The 18,834-nt window shown below is 42.4% G+C and overlaps 1 protein-coding gene across 1 annotated transcript in view; it reads right to left on the bottom strand.

The window, feature by feature from the left end:
- The window catches only part of frem2a (FRAS1 related extracellular matrix 2a), a gene marked incomplete at both ends in the record, with an annotated part of 161,953 nt that overhangs the window by 41,046 nt on the left and 102,073 nt on the right, over positions 1 to 18,834 (bottom strand). Inside the window, 7 exon segments of the mRNA XM_084320197.1 lie at positions 1,222 to 1,380; positions 4,434 to 4,564; positions 6,865 to 7,047; positions 7,671 to 7,835; positions 14,524 to 14,721; positions 15,029 to 15,238; positions 18,494 to 18,643. Of these exon segments, the coding sequence (XP_084176323.1) occupies positions 1,222 to 1,380; positions 4,434 to 4,564; positions 6,865 to 7,047; positions 7,671 to 7,835; positions 14,524 to 14,721; positions 15,029 to 15,238; positions 18,494 to 18,643 (1,196 nt within the window).

Below are 18,834 nucleotides of genomic sequence, written 5' to 3'. Positions count from 1 at the left end.
CGCTGAAAACTACCAACTGTACTAATGACACAGAGTATCGACACTGAGAGTACTAACTCAGTATTTTAATGAGGCTATTATTATTATTATTATTATTATTATTATTATTATTATTATTATTATTATTATTATTATTATTATTATTATTATTATTATTATTATTGTGCAACAAGATAGCCTACATAGAATATAAATAGCCTGTCAGACGATTTCCATTACACGCAAGCAGCGTCTGGCGGTTGAATCTGTCTGATGGCCGAATCTGTCTGACGGCGCACTGGAGTAGATAGAGAAACAATATGAAATATAGAAGTACTGTAGAAAACAAATTTCAATAGCATATGCCCTATTCTATGTGCACTGTCAGCCATCCTTAACGCAAAGGAGATATACACTTTAAATGTTGACAAGAGAGAAGATAAACTTCCGATTCAGATACAATTTAACATAAGGTTCCAAATATATTTAATGTTTGTCGGCATATTTTCACAAGAGTCCGCTGTCTCTACATTATTTTACTTTTCAGTTGCTGCCGCCAATGAAAATCAGCTCACTACGCATGCTCAGACTGTTGTTCTATGGTATTTGAGATATCACTTATCGCCACCTACTGGCCCGGCATGCTTGTTGGGGCAATTTATATGCGTTTCTGCATTTACGTCTGGACGGAGGTATTTTTTAGAACCCTGCCGTGTGGACGACATTTTGTTTTTAAACAGAGCCGGAAAATATCCGTTTAGCTAAATATCCATATACGTGTGGACAGGGCCTTAGTGAGATGTATTATGGTCATGTGACTTGGGCAGTCTCATCCTAGATCAGTCCTCCTATTCTTAGAAGTGTGATAAATATGAGCCCTGATTATTCATAACCATTGCAAACAGATAAATTAATGTATATGTACTGCCGGGGGGATGGTGTTGTCGAGGAGTGAACTATTTGATTCTATTCTATTTAAGAGTTAGTGAGTGCCCAGCGCACAGCAGTGGTACTCAGCCAGAAATATTCATAATAAAAAATTATCAATCTGAATCGTCCTGACGTGCGCTGGATTACTTCCAACTTAATTATAAAACACAGCTGCGTAAAAAAAAGAAAATAAATCCTTTTTTTTTTTTACGAACCGACTGAGATTCACTCCGAACAAAGCAATAAAAAGTAAATGAAATTTGAAAACATGTTCTATTCGCATCTCTCATGGGGAGAGGGGGGTTGACTCACCGTGACACAGATGACAGGGTAGCCGGCGGGAGGGTGCAGGTTGTCTGGTGTCCTAGCAACGTCGTCGTAGTGCAGCAGGGACACCACGTGAGGCAGAGAGGGGAAGGTGACGTCAGCCATGCTGTTAGTCTCCTCTATGTAGACGATCACCTTGGTCACCTGTCATAGCAAGCGTGTCACGTGTCAAAGTCACTAATTTATTTGTCCAAAGGCCCACTCAGCAAGATATTCCAATAGTTTGAAATGAGAGCCATGTAGACTTCATAGAGCATCTTTTTGGTTCATTGTCTCCAAGAGACCTAACCAGCTAATGTTAGCTTAGCTAGCGAAACATCCTGAGATACGTCCGGTGTCGGTGCAGGCTCCGTTTATTTCACATCTGGTGGGTGCACAGTCTTTTATTCTGACACTGTGTCATATTTGTGTGTTTATTATGATCTATTAACACTTTGATTGCCTAAGGTTAAATTCATGATATACCATCCGTTGCCAGCTCTATTTAACATGGAGAAGTTCCCCTTCTTTGCAGGGCTATAACTTTTTAAATTCTATTGCTAGATTGCCATTATTAGGGCCCATTCAAGGTCCTATATGTATTGTTCATGGTGTAGCAACGTTAAACTTTTTCATTCACATATTCATACTAAAATATGGTCTAAAGTATAAGTATGTTTTCATCTCTTTCTGCAGCTTTCTCCAGAACGTGATTTATAGCCACAAATGCATTATATTGATGATGAAATACAGTTTGGTAGGAATCTGTGCGAGATAAAAAATGTCAATTGGACGTACTTCTAGAATTTACTACACGTCATCTGATGTTGACCGGATGGGCGAGGGGGCGTTTATAATTCCGTGGGCAACGTTATACCATTCATCTAATGTGGGTCATATGTTCATCATAGCAGTTAGTAAAGAACACGTTAGAATATAACGCTAAAACTCACCCCAGTCTCCTCGGGCCGTTGGGCGATCAGCGTGGAGAAGACAGTTTTCAATTATGGGATGTCGAAATACCGGATCTATTTCCAGGTTGTATAATAGTATATACCGTACTTTTCGGACTATAAGCCGCGGCTTTTTTCCCCATTTTCCGACCCTGCGGCTTATATAACGGTGCGGCTTATATGTGGACCAAACCCGAAAATATTGCTTTTTTTACTGCATTGAAATGTTATTTATCTGTTCCCTTATTTGCTAAACTTAATACAACTTGTAAATGAGTTAATTCTTGTTATTTGTCTGACAGTATTGTGACAATCCCCTCTGTGCACAAACCCTTACATATGGTAATTAAACATTAAAACACCTGCGGCTTATAGTCCAGTGCGGCTTATATATGTACACATCATTCAATTTAGCTGCTGCGGCTTATAGTCAGGTGCGGCTTATAGTGCGAAAAGTACGGTACGTCCAAATCATGTTGTTTTTTCGAGTTATTTCCACCGATCGATGTTCACTGTGTGAAGACTGAGTCTCTCTAACATTAGCGAGTGCCCGGACCACATATGGAGTGAGTCCTGCCGGGTTAAAGGTTGACATCCGGTTTTTCGATCAGCCGATCGGCCACCAGATGGCGCTCTTGAACCGCTAGAGGATTGAGAGGAGATCAGAACTGTGTGTCAAGGCTGCAGAGGGGAAATATGATTCCGATCACAGATTTTTGAAATATTGATATCAAAGACGAGTTCCGGCGTCCTCGGCAATCTCAAGGACTATAATATCCTTGACGTTTCTCAGGATGTTACACTTAGCTAAAGCTGCACTGACGTTAGTCAAGTTTGGACACTGTAATGGCTAGAAGGCATCCTGATTACAGTCGGCTACCTCTGACCACGGAAGAAGGATGTTCTGTGCAACACTGGAGAAAATATGCTTAAATGATGTCCCGGCAGCTTTATAAAACTCTGAAATTGTTTGTAGTTTGAGCAGGTCTGAGCAGGTTTAATTCCAAAACATCAAATATCTTACCTAGTGGAGCTTAAGCACTCCACACAAAGTGCTGCATAGTACACATGAGGGAACAATAAAAGGAAAACGTATCACAAATGTTATGTTTGTGTGTGTGTGTGTGTGTGTGTGTGTGTGTGTGTGTGTGTGTGTGTGTGTGTGTGTGTGTGTGTGTGTGTGTATGTGTATTTGTATGTGTGTAGGTGTGTGTGTGTGTGTGTGTGTGTATGTGTGTGCGTGCGTGCGTGCATGCGTGCGTGCGCGTGTGCGTGCGTCAGTGCATGTGAGCGGATCGGAGCGTGAGCGGCGCGGGGCGCGGCGCGGGGCGCGGAGCGGCCGGTTTTGACGTGAACGAGGAGTGGGTTTTAAAATGAGTCGGCGCGACGTCCGGAGCGAGAGTTCTCCTCCGCTCCAATCCACTCCAGGCCGCTCACAGTGGTTTAACACTGTTGATGTAATATACATGCAGTACAATGCCAAAGCAACAGATGGCGATGTACAAACATGAAGGCCATTTTCAACCAATGAGAAGGGTGAACCTGTGATATCCGGTTCAGGCTTCACTCCTCCTCCTTCACTGAGTAGGGTCGAGCTGCAGAAAAAGTATCGACGCCATTGTTGTTGTCGTTAGCTTACATGCTAACGTTAATGGCAGCGACCATAGCATTGTGGCTCGGCTAGCCTATCATCGCTTAATGGAGCTAGTGAATGGATAAACAATGTTATTTAACATTGCAGAATGGGTACAATTACAATGCGGCTCAATACAAACAATTGTTAAGGGGCCCAGGGGGTGTAGACTGTTGTAGTTTGAGCTAATTTACACCATGCTCAAAAAAAAAAAAAAAAAAACTGCCGAGCGACCTGGCGCGGGCAGCGGGGAGCGATCGATTCAAGGTGAGCGGGGAGCGAGCGGAGAGCGACTTGGGGGCGGGGTCAACATGAGCGATTAGCGGAGCGGACCAAGCTTTAAAGAGCGAAGAGCGGATTTCTCGGCCGCGCCGATCCGCTCACGTGGCCTGGCGTGCGTGCGTGTGCAATAGGGAGACTAACACTGTGTCCTCTTTTGTGCTACAAATTAGAAGTCCTTATAAAATAAAAGTGAATCCCTGCACACATGGGTCACCCGCGGGCCACGGTTATACATAAATAATGTAACGGTTACTCATTCATTCCCTTTTTCATGAAGATAAATTGATAAAAGAAAAAAAAGAAACTCATATTTTCTGGGGTGGTTGTGTAGATATGAGCGTATTTCTGACCTGAGTTTCAGCCACCATGTTGTCGTCAGGCTTGAGGTGGACAGTGAACGCTTCCCTCATCTCTCTGACGCCGTCATACAGGACCTCCACCTCCACCACATGCTCTCTCTCCCCCTGCTTGAATTCAACATCTAGACACACACACACACACACACACACACACACACACACACACACACACACACACACACACACACACACACACACACACACACACACACACACACACACACACACACACACACACACACACACACACACACACACACACACACACACACACACACACACACACACACACACACACACACACACACACACACACACACACACACACACACACACACACACACATTATGGATTCATATAAAGCATGTATTCCAATATCCATTGATCATTAGAACAGCCTGCAGTTCAAAAACACCATCAACGGAATTATACATAATTTATATCCGAGTGCTCTGAGAATTTATAGGGAGATTTGGACATCTCTTTCAGAAATGTTGGTGGCATGTCTCAAGCAAAAGCTATATTTTTCATACTCCTCCCGGTAGGTACAAACATTTTCTTGCAATGAGGGCCAGACAAACCTAAATTAATATAGGGGTGACCACAGTCATATAAGTAAACTATAAGTGCCTCATCTCTTCAAAATCATCATATAGAACACTATGTTCAAGAATATTGTCACAATCACGCCCATGTTCCAGAGATCCACATCCTCAGCCTACTAACCACTCTCACCTGTCCTCATTAGTTCCAACCACTCTCACCTGTCCTCATTAATTCCAACCACTCTCACCTGTCCTCATTAGTTCCAACCACTCTCGCCTGTCCTCATTAGTTCCAACCACTCTCACCTGTCCTCATTAGTTCCAACTACTTTAACCTGTCCCTCATTAGTTCCAACTACTCTCACCTGTCCTCATTAGTTCCAACAACTCTCACCTGTCCTCATTAGTTCTCCAATAACCTTCTGTCTTCATTCCCTTTATATTAATCTCAGGCAGTCTTGTTTTGACCACCACGGTGTGAGAATATCTCCCCCTCATGGTCCAGACTGTGTTCTTGCTACTCTGACTTTCTTGTTGGTGAACTTTTATTTTTTCTGACATCAATTTAGCTTGAAGATTTTGTACCACTGCCTGGATTTAAAAGAAATACTGTTTGCCCGCACTTGTATCCTGCCTATGGAGTAAGGTCATTACCAATATGTTGCTTTAGATCCTATTAATTTGAGTTGCCCTAGACAGCAAGGGGCTTCCTTCATACTTTGACTGCGTTGGATTTTCTTTACAGAAGAAATAAAAAGTCTGAAAACATTCAGATGGGATAGCATGAACGTGGGCTACTCATGAACATGTGATACACATGAACATGTGATACTCATGAACATGGGATACCAATAGAGTAACAGAGAAATCATGATTCTCAGATTTTCTTGAGTCTGTATGATTCAAAACATTATATTTAATTAATTTAATAATATTATAGAATAGTATACAAGTCTTGACTGAGGTGAAAGAGATGCTCCAAGCAGAGACATCTGTGCCAGATGGCGTGGGGAGAGCGGGGGGGGGGGGGGGTCACCCTGCTGACAGAGCATGAAAGTATTTAAATTCCATTAAAAATGTCATGACCTTCCCCCCAGACTACTATATAAAATACTTAACTTCTCCTTCCTCTGATTTAAATTTAAATTTAATAAAGGATGACGCTCACGCAAATATCTCCCAAGACCCAGAACAACGGCAATACGTTTTACAGCTGGTAAAGCTTCACTCATAGGTGTACATTTCTTGGAATATTTCCCCAGAATTATATCTTGGAATTCGGAAACTCATAGTGTTCATCATCATTAGAAGGTTCGGCTCTCAGAATGATATTCTCACATGTGAGCTTGTACACCTAAAACAATAAATTAGATGAATGTGCATCAGCCAAATTGTGAGCATAGTAAAGATCATGTTTGTGAACGTTACAGTACATTCACAATGCAAAGAGAAATGTTGTCTTGCTGTACTTACGTCAGTTTGACAATTGGACACACGTAAAAACGGGCGTGAGACATGGTAGTGCATTTAGTCAGTAGCATTGTTGACATCTTAAAAAAAGCATTCAAGAGCATTCATAGCAATATATTTCATATTGATTGTGAAGTGACAGTGGCTCAGGAGGTAGAACGGTAATCGGAAGGTTCCTGGGTTCGATTCCGGCTTCTCCCGGTCAAGTGTCCTTGACTCCTAACTGCTCCCAATGAGCAGCTTGGCACCTTGCAAGGTCGCCTCCGCCGTCGATGTGTGAATGTGTGAGTAAATGGGTTGTAAAGAGCTTTGGATAAAAGCGCTATATAAATGCAGTCGATTTACCATTGTGAAGCTGCCATTGTTTGCCTCTATTTCAACATACTGTTAGATCGTCTGCATCTTACCTTGAGATATAGGGTAGTAGTCCTCTCCTGAGATTGCTGAGCCATCTTTGGTGTGGACACGGACCACGGACACCTTGGACGTGTCCCCCAGTCGCACCACAGGGATCTTCACGACTGTGACGGCACCGGCCTCCTTGGGCTCGCTCACACTGAACTTGTTCGCCGCAAACCGAATGATGGATTCTGACAAGAAAAATATTGTGAGGTTATAAAAAATATGACATGAAATTCTGAAGTAACAATTTCAAACATTGTAATTTAAATAAATGTCTATTTTTACTCTTTATTGCCAATCATTTAAACACACAATAGTGATTCTATTTATACCCAGTTCATTAGTGCTTTTACTTTTGCTGTTCTTGGCTGTGGTGTGTGGTAGGACATTCCTGTCAACATCATCCGGACCGGCACACAGGAAGTTATACATTTTACGTCACCAGTTGCAACAGCAGTTTGTTTGTTGTTTAACAGACTAACTCAGTAGTTGGCGTTCATTTTCCAGATGGAAAGCAGCAAGTACGGTGGAAAAATGCTACAGCAACCACTTATCAACACCAATAGTTGTTGCCAAAATAAACAAAAATTTGGATCTTTTTGTGGATGATAATGTTATTTTGCACAATTGACCTATATCAAACCCTGCCCTCTTTTCTTCATCCTCCAATCACAACTGTTGTGATTGGACGATCAAGAAAAGAGGGTGGTGTTTGCGATAGGTCAATTACCCTTTAATGCATTTTGTATTGTATCCCCTCCCTCACTCTGTGCCTCTCATGCTCTCCGTCCTTCTAGTGTTTGTCTCTTACTGTCTGCTGTGTCCATTATGTTGATGACCGTCTCATTCAGAGCTCCCACCGATGCTCCGAAAGGTGAATCACTCTTGGGGTTCCCCAGGACCAATCGCAGCTCCTCTCCTTCCTCGTACAGCGTGTCATCAACCAGCGACAAAACACAGGGCTTCTCTCGTTCGCCTACAACACAGTGGCAAGAGAGAGGATGATGGTGGGCGCTGGTGTGAGGAGGTGAACATGGCAATGATTTATTTTAGAATTCTACTTCTGGAGAATTTGGTGTGAAAGTCAAAGAAGTGAAAAGATTACCAGGGCAAAGGTTTCATTGTTGAGCGACGGTTGGCAATAAATATTTGCAATTATGAAAACGTTTAGTTTGTTCTTTGTCACATTTTATTGCAATACATTTGTAGAAAATTGTCAACATTGCATGCTATTGGAATATTTGCTGGGAAATGTGATTCTTATGACCACAAATGACAAATTACACAATGGTGGAATGAACTTCCCACCCCAGTTAGGACAGCCGAAACCTGTCTAATCTTTGGCCGTCAACTAAAGGCGCACTTCTTCAACCATTATCTGAAATGAAAAATAAAATAAAAATACTCTAACCCTAACTAACCTTACTGTCATGCACTAATAAACTAACCTACACTGTAGCACTCAACACTTTGATGAACATTGTTACTCAGCTGAATGACTACATGTAAATGTAAATGTAATGAAGTGAGTGAATAAGTATAACGGAGTGAATACATAAAATAAAATAAGAAAAAATTCTAAATTATAATTCTAAATCTGTTTTGGTTTTCTTCAAAAGTCTCTTACAATATTATAAGTTGGAGTGATGTGTAAATGCATTGTTAAAGAGGATGTACATTCCAAATGTCACAGAAAACCTATACAACTGTAAGAACATTGGTCCTAATTCTCGAACGGACATACGTGAAATTTACCAATGAATTACAAGGAATTCCTTCGTAACTTGATTGTACGGGTTAAGTGTTCCCTGGCCAGACTCCGCCTGCTGCTCCCCCCTCACCTCCTTTACATCCTCCTCAACAGCCCCCACCCTTGCACATACTTTTCCCAGCTCATCACTCTGTACCTCCCCCTGCTGGACATTATTCTGCACTACCCCTGTTCTTCCTCATGCATACCCTCCTGCACTGGTGGCTCTTTAATGTTTACATATCTCTCTGTGCCCTTCCCCTGTTACCTTGTCTATTGTTCCCCTGTTAAATTGTTATGTTCCTGGTTTGTTAGTTCCTTGTATGGTTGTTGTTATGTTTACTCTGTCTAGTGTTCAGTCTTTTCTTGCGTGTGTTTCCTTCCTGGTTGTCTCACCCCCATGTGTGTCTCGTTTTGCTAATTGCCCTGCTGTCTCTCTAGTCTCTCCATGTTCTCTGTGCTGTACCTTGTTCTCCCATGAGCCTACTCCCTTTGTCAGTAAGTGTTTGTGTTTTTTGTTTGTTTTCCACCATCTTTGTTTTCGTGTAAAGTTTGTCTTGTTTTGTTAGTGTTATTTGTAGTCACCTTGTTCCCTTTTTTCCATTGCCTGCTTTGCAGTGTTTTTTGTTGTGCCTTTTGTACTTGCTCTCGTTATGAGTTATTCTTTGTTTTGTTTGATCCTGCCCTTTTTGAAGTAAAGCTATATTCTTTACACTTCACCCCTGGCTCCATGTCTCGTCTTCCTATCTGCCTATTCTCTCCTCGTCCTGTTCGGCAATTGGGTCCGCCACCACACTTATCCCTAACATCGATTTACGTACTTATTCTGCATTCTCGAACGGCTTCGTATTGTTATTATTATTTTTTTTATTTTTTTTTTATTTTTTTTGCGAGGCCCCCCTTCCCGCGAGGCCCTTTTTCATCACAGACCTAAAATCTAGTTTTGCTTATATGCTTATATATTTCACATTAGACACGTTCCTGGCTCTGAGGCTCTGCAGGCAGCAGAATTGGTTTCAATGAGGGGAGGGGTTACAGCCAGGAGCATCTGTTGAGTTCATTGTGTGTGTCTGTGTGCGTGGGGGGGGGGGGGGGGGGGGGGGGGGGGGCGTGAACCGACTCATTGCCAGACGTGAGCGATTCGACTCACGCTCACGGCAATGAATCGGCTCTTATGAACGAGTCGCTCATGACCGACCCATCACTAGCGTCTGACTATTTCGCGCATGCAGCATTGGAGCTTATGCCAGCCAAGATGAAGAGGACATCGTTCGGCAGATGGACTGAAGATGAAAGTTGTTGCATGTTAGACAGTTCAATCAGGCTAACCATCCCGGCTAAAGACAGGGACAGCTAGTTAGCTTTAGCTACGTTATAATATTAAGTGTGGTTCAGTCGGGATATAGCCATGATGATGTCGGCTAGTAGCTAGCTAGCGTTAGCTAACCTAGAGACAGCGCGTGCAGCCAAGATGAAGAGGATGGTCGTTCGGCAGATGAACTTCGTCAACTCCACGCGGTTGTCTCCATCCTCTTGGACGTTTGGTGAGTTTTTAATGCACTCTATTCTATTCCCGCCGTGGATCTCTCTCTCTCTCTCTCTCTCTGGAGCCAAACTGGCCGACTAGCTGTTGTAGTACTAGTAGCTAACGGTGTGTGGCCTGGTGTCAGCACCTGTATTGCTTTTCTCATGTTGTACAGTTTTTCAGTGGTAGCCGCATAGCTTGCTTCTGCGTTAGCTAATGGTTAGCGATAGCCGGGTTGAGCTAACTGTTAGCCAGTTAGCTGTTTAGCTACGACGTTAGCTGCCGGCTGCGCACGTTAGTTTGATGCTATCAGTTAGCCTAGAGTTAGCTGTTAGCTTGTGCTACGACCATTGACATTAGCCGTGAGAATAGCAGGGGGTTCTGGCACTCTGACTACGACATCATCTTTGACAGAAGATGTAGTCGGGCCTGCACCATGACAAGGCTCCGGCCATAGCTTCTTTTTGTCCCGCCAGCGAGAGGCCTTTCGTCAACGTGGAGACCTGTGTTGCGGCCTTTCGCCCTGCGTTCCTTGGTGCAGGTAAGATGAATGAAAATGTAATGACATTACCCCACTCTTCCTTCCTTCCCCTCCCGAATGTTTTGTTAATAACGATGTTTTTTTCCAGGCAAAACATATGTTACTTCACAACATTTGGAGATACGACATGTGCTGTGTGTGAATTGTCTTGGTCGTTTGTGTAGCTTGGGTAGCGTTGGGCCGTTGGCCAAAGCTGTGTGTGGCCTGGTGTCAGTGAGTACCTGGCTAGCCTATTTAGCTGATGTCGGCCATTGGCTCCTTGCTGCTTTGTTTTCTCTGGTATAGACCCTCTTCTCTTTGGATTTAAGTGTTGATCTTTGTCCTTTTGGATCTATGTATATTCATGTTGCCTTTGTGAAGTTATCTTTTCCTTCTGTTTTGTTCTTCCATTAAAAGTTGAATATCTTTGCTTATCTCTCTCATACATGCTCTCTCTCTAACACACACACACACGACAAACACACATGCTCTCTCTCTCTCTCTCTCTTTCTAACACACACAGTCTGCCTATGGCGGCCTTTCTCGATGGCTAGGCTGTGCTCGCTGAGTCTGTACCTAGTCAAGGATCTTCAGTCACAGTGCTCAGGTATTCTGCCACTGTGTACTCTCTGTTTAGGGCCAAATAGCATTTCAATTTCTTTCCAATGTCTCTCTCTCTCTCTCTCTCTCTCTCTCTCTCTCTCTCTCTCTCTCTGTACACTGTATATTGACTGTAGAACGGGAGCTCTCTCTCGCTCTCTCTCTTGCTATATGTTGACTGTATCATGCCCAGCCTCGGGCAGCGCTATTATTTAAGAATATGTTGACTGTATGAAAAAAAAAAAAATTATATATATATATATATTCTTTTTTAAATCTCGCACAGGGCCTCGCATTTCTCCCAGGCGGCCCTGGATTTATGTAGGATTTACAAACTCGAAAAGGCAGTCGTAAGTCAACACTATTTATAAATAAATACGACACTATTTGTATAATTAACTATTTACATTTATAGTCATGACTCAATGAACCATGTCCGAGAAACGGCTTGGTGATGATGCATGAGGCAGATGCACTCACACACACACACACACACACACACACACACACACACACACACACACACACACACACACACACACACACACACACACACACACACACACACACACTGTATACGCGTGCGTAATGAATCGTTACAGTAGGCTTATATTATTCTAATGACTTGTTTTATTAGGAAATATATGAAAGTGCATATTTTTTTCCCGTTGAATCATGACTATAAATGCAAAACGTAATTGGTAATGATACAAATATTGTCGTATTTATTATCATTATAATTATTTAATTCCGATGATGTCTGTAGAATTGACTTGAACGCAATCACCTTTCAGGTGATTATTTTATTTATCCCAAATTAAGCCTTTTACCAGTTTCATCACCTGTGCATTGTATGTTAATATTGCACTTTACTGTCACATTTGCACTTTGGTTGGATGTTGTATTGTATTTGTGCTGTATGATGACAATACATCTAATTGAATTGTGATCAGCTGCAAAGCGCTTCCACGCTACCTGTTGAATACAAGGGTCAGCACAGCAGAGATGCAATGCAGACCGCTTCTGTTTTGCATATGGCCCTGGCCTTATAAGGAGCTGGGGCGTGTCGGTATGCAAATTCAGGTGTACAGGAACATGCTTCCAGTTTAACCCATTCTCTGCCACCACTTTGATCATCCTAAACCATCCTCTGCCAGCGCTATTTGTCTATGGAGATGTTCACCTTCTTTGCAGGGCTATAACTTTTTAAATTGTATTGCTAAATTGACATTACTATGGCCCATTCAACATCAATTATCTATCGTTCAGGATGTAGGAACGTTTTACTTTTTCATTCACACATTCATACTAAAATACCGTCTAGAGTATAAATATGTTTTTATCGTTTTCTGCAGTATTTCATAGAATGTGAGATATAGGCATAAATGTATATATTAGATTATCAAATGCAGTTTGATACCGATCCATGCTATATTAAAAATTTCAACTGTACATGGTCCTAAACGTCATTACTGATCATCTGCGGGTGAACGGGGGGGGGGGGGGGGTCGTTTATAATTCAATGACCGACGTTAAATGATTTATGTAGTATGGGTGATATATTGATCAGAGCAGTTTGTATCGAAAATGATAAAGAAAAAAACGCTGAAACTCACGTCAGTCTCCTCGTAACGTTGGGCGATGAGAGTGGAGCAAACAGATCCCAATTATGGGATGTTGATCGATGCGATCCATTTCCGGTTTGTATATTACCAATACACATCCAAATCATGTTGATTATTGAGTTATGGCAAAGATCCATATCCACGGTGTCTGTATTGAGCCCCAGGACGATAAACAAGTGGCCGGACGAAAATAGGGGACGGACCGAGCTCCAATGGGCACTTCCAGTTTGGCAACTCGCCGATCGGCCACCAGGTGGCGGTATTGAAGTGTTGCAGAGTTGTGATGGCTCAGACAGCATCAGCCAAGACTCCGTGGGTGAAATATGAATACCATGACGAAAATATGAAATATTGATCTCAAACACGCCTTACGGCGTGATTGGCAGACAACGCATGGCGGAGAAACCCGCCTTAACACGTGATTGGCGGAGAATGGGTTAAGAATGAGTGACGTTTTTCATTCATGGGAACTCAGCTGCGTTGATTCTGGTCACTTACGAAGACAGTTTTACGTGTTCAGGAATCCGGAGGAGGATTTTTGTAAATGTGTTGGTACAACATTTTTATATATTTACAAAGTTACTTACTAATGTTCGAGAATGAGGACCATTGTCTGTTGAAAGATTTTCAAAACCGGACTTAAAGGGGAACTATCTTACTGTTTCTTTCACTATTTGGGCAATTTGACACAATTCCTGTGAGTCTATGGAACACATCTGTAAGTTTTTTTAATTTTTTTATTCATTGTTTTGTATTTCTAATCAAGTACTCTAAAGCAGCATTTTTCCACTTCAAGATTTCAAGCTGTTTGTGGCTGGGCCCCGCCCATACTCGGAATGTGATTCGAGTGACAGACCCCCACCTGTAGCTCCGCCCATACTACTCTACTATCGTCAAAGTGAACCTAATACAGAAAAAAATATGCCGCGCGCACACACACAAACACACACACACACACACACACACACAGAGACGGCTCCCGCCCCGAGAGCCCCCACCCGTGCTAGCTCAGTGTTATCTCTCTGTCTCTGACGGCTCCCTCCCCCGATAGCCCCCACCCGTGCTAGCTCAGTGTTCTCTCTCTGTCTCTCTCTGTCATCATCAGCGTGGCTATTTATCTAGCTAGCCACTAACGTTAGTTTACCATGTAAATGAATGACTAGTCTAGGATGCAAAGCACTTTCACTTTTCACTGCACATAGAAACAGCGGGAGCATTTCGGGAGCAGCACATGTCCTGCATGTTTTACTCATACTATTTACGTTAGGCTAACATTAGGCTAACTCACTGCACTTCCTTCCTTGCGGTCTGCACTAAATAAAGGTAGATTGTGAGCAGTGGCTCCAACCACAGTGTGTGCGCCTGGTGGCAACAAACATAGAGGGCGTTATTATGCAGTTGAGAATTGTTGGACGTCCAAGATACGCTAAGTTTCAGATGGCTCAGTTCAGTGAGGGAGAATATTGTGAGATGTGAATTGGAAGAATGCGCCAAAATGAGAATTAGAGACATAGACCCCATTAATATAAACTCACATAGCTAGAAAACAATGCTAAACACTGGAAAACGCCATTTATAAGATAGTTCCCCTTTAAGATGGTTATTCTTCTCAAGGGTTCAAATATTAAATAATTGTTAAATGACCTGGTAAGAAGGTGACGATGGCGGCAACTGTGTTGGGTCGTTCATCGAAGTCCGTGGCTACCTGTGCAGAACCCTGGCGGGTGTAACAGCGGACGGTGGACGTGTGGCTGATGTCACCACTGCGGTGCACGGTTGCAGAGATACTGCCATCACTCTCCTCTCCTGTGTACAGCGACTCACGGAACTGGACTTTTGGCACTGTCAGTCAAGAGAACATAAAATCATACGTAATCAACAAAGATTATGGTTTCAATAACAGCAGGCCAACTCCACGGTGTGCATAACGACATTGTTATCGAATAACTTGGAAGACAGGCGGCAAAAAAAGAAAAGCTATGTTGATCCCATTGGTGCCAAGAAAAAATCAATATGAGAAGATCTGAATCGGCAGTATGAAAAAGTTATGTAATCAACTAATAGATAGGGTGATGGCAGAGGGCACGAGGCTAATACAATTTGGTAAAATAAAAGGATTAGTTCAGTCAATTTCAATCCCATCACTTACAGTCAGAAACAGAGTCATTGATGAAGACAGTGGTCTTCCCGGGCTCTCCCAAGATGCCGTTCATCGGCATGCGGAGGACCAGCTCAAACTTCTCCGGTCCCTCTAGTTCTGGACGACCCAAGTCATCCAGGATGGTGACCTTGAACGTCTGCATACTGACCCCAGGGGCAAAGTCCAGGTTACGGCTGATTCCCACGTAGTCAACACCGGCTGGAGGAGGGTGAACGAGGGGGATGAAGAGGTGTACATGTAGGAGTCCATGAGACTTAAGAACTAGAGACATGAAACAGTAATGGAACAAAACAAAACTAGAATGGCAGAGAGATGCCTATAGGCACGAGCGGGCAGACAAAGCCTGCAAGTGCTGCTCTTACCCATCTGGGTAAAGTAAGTAACGCAGTACTGAGCACAAACACACGACAGTACAGCAACAACCACAGACAGAGCTAGCAAGGTTAAAAAGTTTTTACATTTAGTACACACCTCCAACAATAATGTCATATTGCAGCAGCAGGTATCCCCCTTAACACTATGGCGTCCGTTCACGAGTATATACGTGTTTAGATTCCATGCGTTGTGGTCCAGAGCCACGAGTATACTCGTGACGAGTTGTTATTGTTTTATTCCATATTTATAACGCTTATTAGGTACCCGATCCACTAGCAGGATCTTTCCACATATTTGATTTTCGAAACATGCAGTACCGGCCAGATCCGCTTATGGGGCGCCATCGCTCCACTGCAGTATCATTGATGGGATTAAAAAAAAAAAAAAAATGCTTTTACAGTCCTGTGGGTGGATCATAGAGCCTTGATTTCAAACGAAGCCCCTCCATCTTTGATCAGCTTGCCGAACGTTTTTTTCAGCGTGGAATAATGGGATGTATGATTGGCCAATGTGCATATCGATCTACCAGAATCCGACTGGTGAGGAAATGCTGCCGGCGATCACATGGCCTGACGGTAGGATAATATTACCCCAAATTACAGCTGGATTGGACATTGTTTTATAACCTAACGTGATAGACTACTGACATTGGCTACCGGAACGCACACTCTATTGCTAATCAATAATACTGATCGGTGTTCCCCGCCGCCCCCATTTCATCCATAGATGCTCTGTAATAGTCCGGATGCTACGCAATTTGTTTTATTTCATTCGTATATATACAGCAGAAATGGCGTTTGATATAATGGCGCCAACGTTTAGCCTTTTTTGCAGCATCCTGCAGAAAAGCCTAGACGAAAAGCGCGATATACCTTATATTCACGACGCTATAAAATGACAACCAACCGATGGATTTTTATTTTCTTTAAGCCATTATGAAGGCACGGTTTATGCACTCAAGTGACAATGAGAATGGACAGATAGCAATACTATAAATGATATATAAAGCTCTTAGAAAGTACATCGGTTTGTTTACAATCCTCTGTCCTCTGAGGCCTAAATCGCTGCGGGGCGCCGGTCGCCATAGTGTTAACCATGTGGTTCTCAAATATTGTGGTAAGGAGCAGTGCGGCCACTAGAGTTTGCACTGCATGAACTTTCCCCTGGGACTAGGGACTTTTCCAGGACGGTTGCATTGTGGGGATGGGTTGCATCAGGGTCTAAGCTGAACTTCTGGGACATTATTTTACGCCCCAAAAGACCCCTGAATAGGACTTTTCCGAAGTCCAGGAACCTTTGGGGGGGGGGGGGGGGGGTTCATGCTGTGCTGAACATTCTGAATTTACTTAAACTTTTTTTTGTTAATATTGAGCTATGCTTAAAAAATACCCCCCCCCCCCCCCAGCTTTTAGTTAGTTAGTCAATATCGTGCTTTCAGAACAGTCCTAAGTTTGTAGCTTAGGTATTTAAGGAGACATTTAATGTCCATTTCGTCATTGTCATTTCAACCATGAAATGCAAACATGAAATGCGTATTATAGTAAAGGTGATAAATCTAGTGATCTATATACACAAAAGTGAATACACATTTTTCCAGCAAATCTTAGTTACCATTAGATTGTATGAAGTAAGCAGGTGAAATATTTGCAGCTCAAGTATTTAAAGATTGTTATTACTAGGCAATTTGGGTGTGCCTCGTTTGAGAATACTGTACAAGCTGGACTCTGAGTTGCCAGTGCATTGAGCGGCCTGTTGCACGTCCCTGTTTAATGCGAGGACCAATGTATAGCAAAAGACTGTGCAGGGAACATTGGTCTGTTCATTTAAGCATGATCACGAATATCTGATCAGAGAAAATTGGCCTTCTGTGTTCTAATGAGACACTGGAATGTCTAGAGACTTTTTTCACATGTCAGCAAAATAATTTACGTAATATTCGCAGGTCTTTACACCATGGTGCAAACGCAGAGAACAGTGGGCTGTGAAATGTAGCAATTAAAGTTCCAGGTAGTTTTGGACAAAATGCGGCTAGACTGCCACTAAGAGCTGCTTACTAGGCAGGGCTAATTACTATCCCAAGACGCCCTTGCTAGCTGGCGCTAATGGGGCTAACAATAAGTAATTATGGTAGTAATACAACTTACAGTCAAAAACCCTGCTTCCCTGCTTTGAGATGAAGGCAGAACTACATAAGTCTGTTTGGAAACGTTTCGACAGCCTGTGTATTTGATGTTATAAAGTTGCAAAGTCAATCCAGATCACTTGGGAGTGTAAATGTGATGCTGACACATTGGCTGAAAAGTACTCAACCTCTACTGTATTTAACTGTAAAAACATAGCACTCTGACTTAATCCATCTTTAAATACCGGAAATTAGGTTTGGAAACAATAAATTGCATACAATATGATTGCAATTAAAAAAACACTTTGGCACAGACTCTGAAAATGACCCTGTTGTTGCTGTCAGATGGAAACCACCATTTCCAGTTTTGGTCATTTAAATTTTTCAGTGGGAATTCATGTTTACATGGCTCTATCATGTGAGCCAGTCTCATCACCCTATGACCTATGCAACACATTGAAACCCCAGTGTATGATCTTAAAAATACACCTCCAAATAAATACAGGTATAGTATAGTTGTTTTTTCATTATCCATTTTTCTAAGCATCTACAAATGTGTTACTACACATTAAACAACATTATTTAATGATGAACAAATCAAGTACAAACAATGTTGATAATGAGTTATAAATAATGTAGAACTAATTTGTAAATGTTATACAAATATAGTTATAAATGATTCAATAATAATTTACAAATGTATATAAATGGTCTGTTCATGATTAGTTCATTATCTACAAATACCTTATACAGGTCGTATAACTGAGTGTTATTATAAAGTGTTACCAAAAATAAATATATGCTATAGACGCTAAACGCTAACAGCGCTAGTTATTAGCAACACAATATGAACACATCTGTATGGGTTTAGTTGAGGACAATACATGCTATGTTATTTGGACACATCCTTGTTTAGAGCGGGATAACAGCGCTTCATTGTGAGACCAGGACCTCACCCTCGGCGGAGACAGGCTCGCTCTTGCGGGAGCGGCAGGTGACTGTGGCGGTTTTGGAAAGGTCGGTTCCTGTCCTCCACACCCTGACCTCTACATACCCATCACTCTCGTCCACGTGGTACTCCACCTCTCCGAAATAAAACACTGGAGCTGAGGATGAAAGACAGAGTGTAGAGGACAGAGACAGAGAGAGAGAGAGAGAGAGAGAGAGAGAGAGAGAGAGAGCATAATATAGGAAAGAGAGAGAGAACATAGAGGAGAGAGAGAACATAGAGGATAGAGAGATAGAACATAGAGTAAAGAGAGAGAACATAGAGTAAAGAGAGAGAGAGCATAGAGGA

The sequence above is a fragment of the Notolepis coatsorum genome (genome assembly GCF_963971535.1).
Source record: "Notolepis coatsorum genome assembly, chromosome: 8".
NCBI lineage: Eukaryota > Metazoa > Chordata > Actinopteri > Aulopiformes > Paralepididae > Notolepis > Notolepis coatsorum.
Note: the sequence above shows the minus strand (reverse complement) of the source record. Positions and strands in the feature narration are given on the sequence as shown.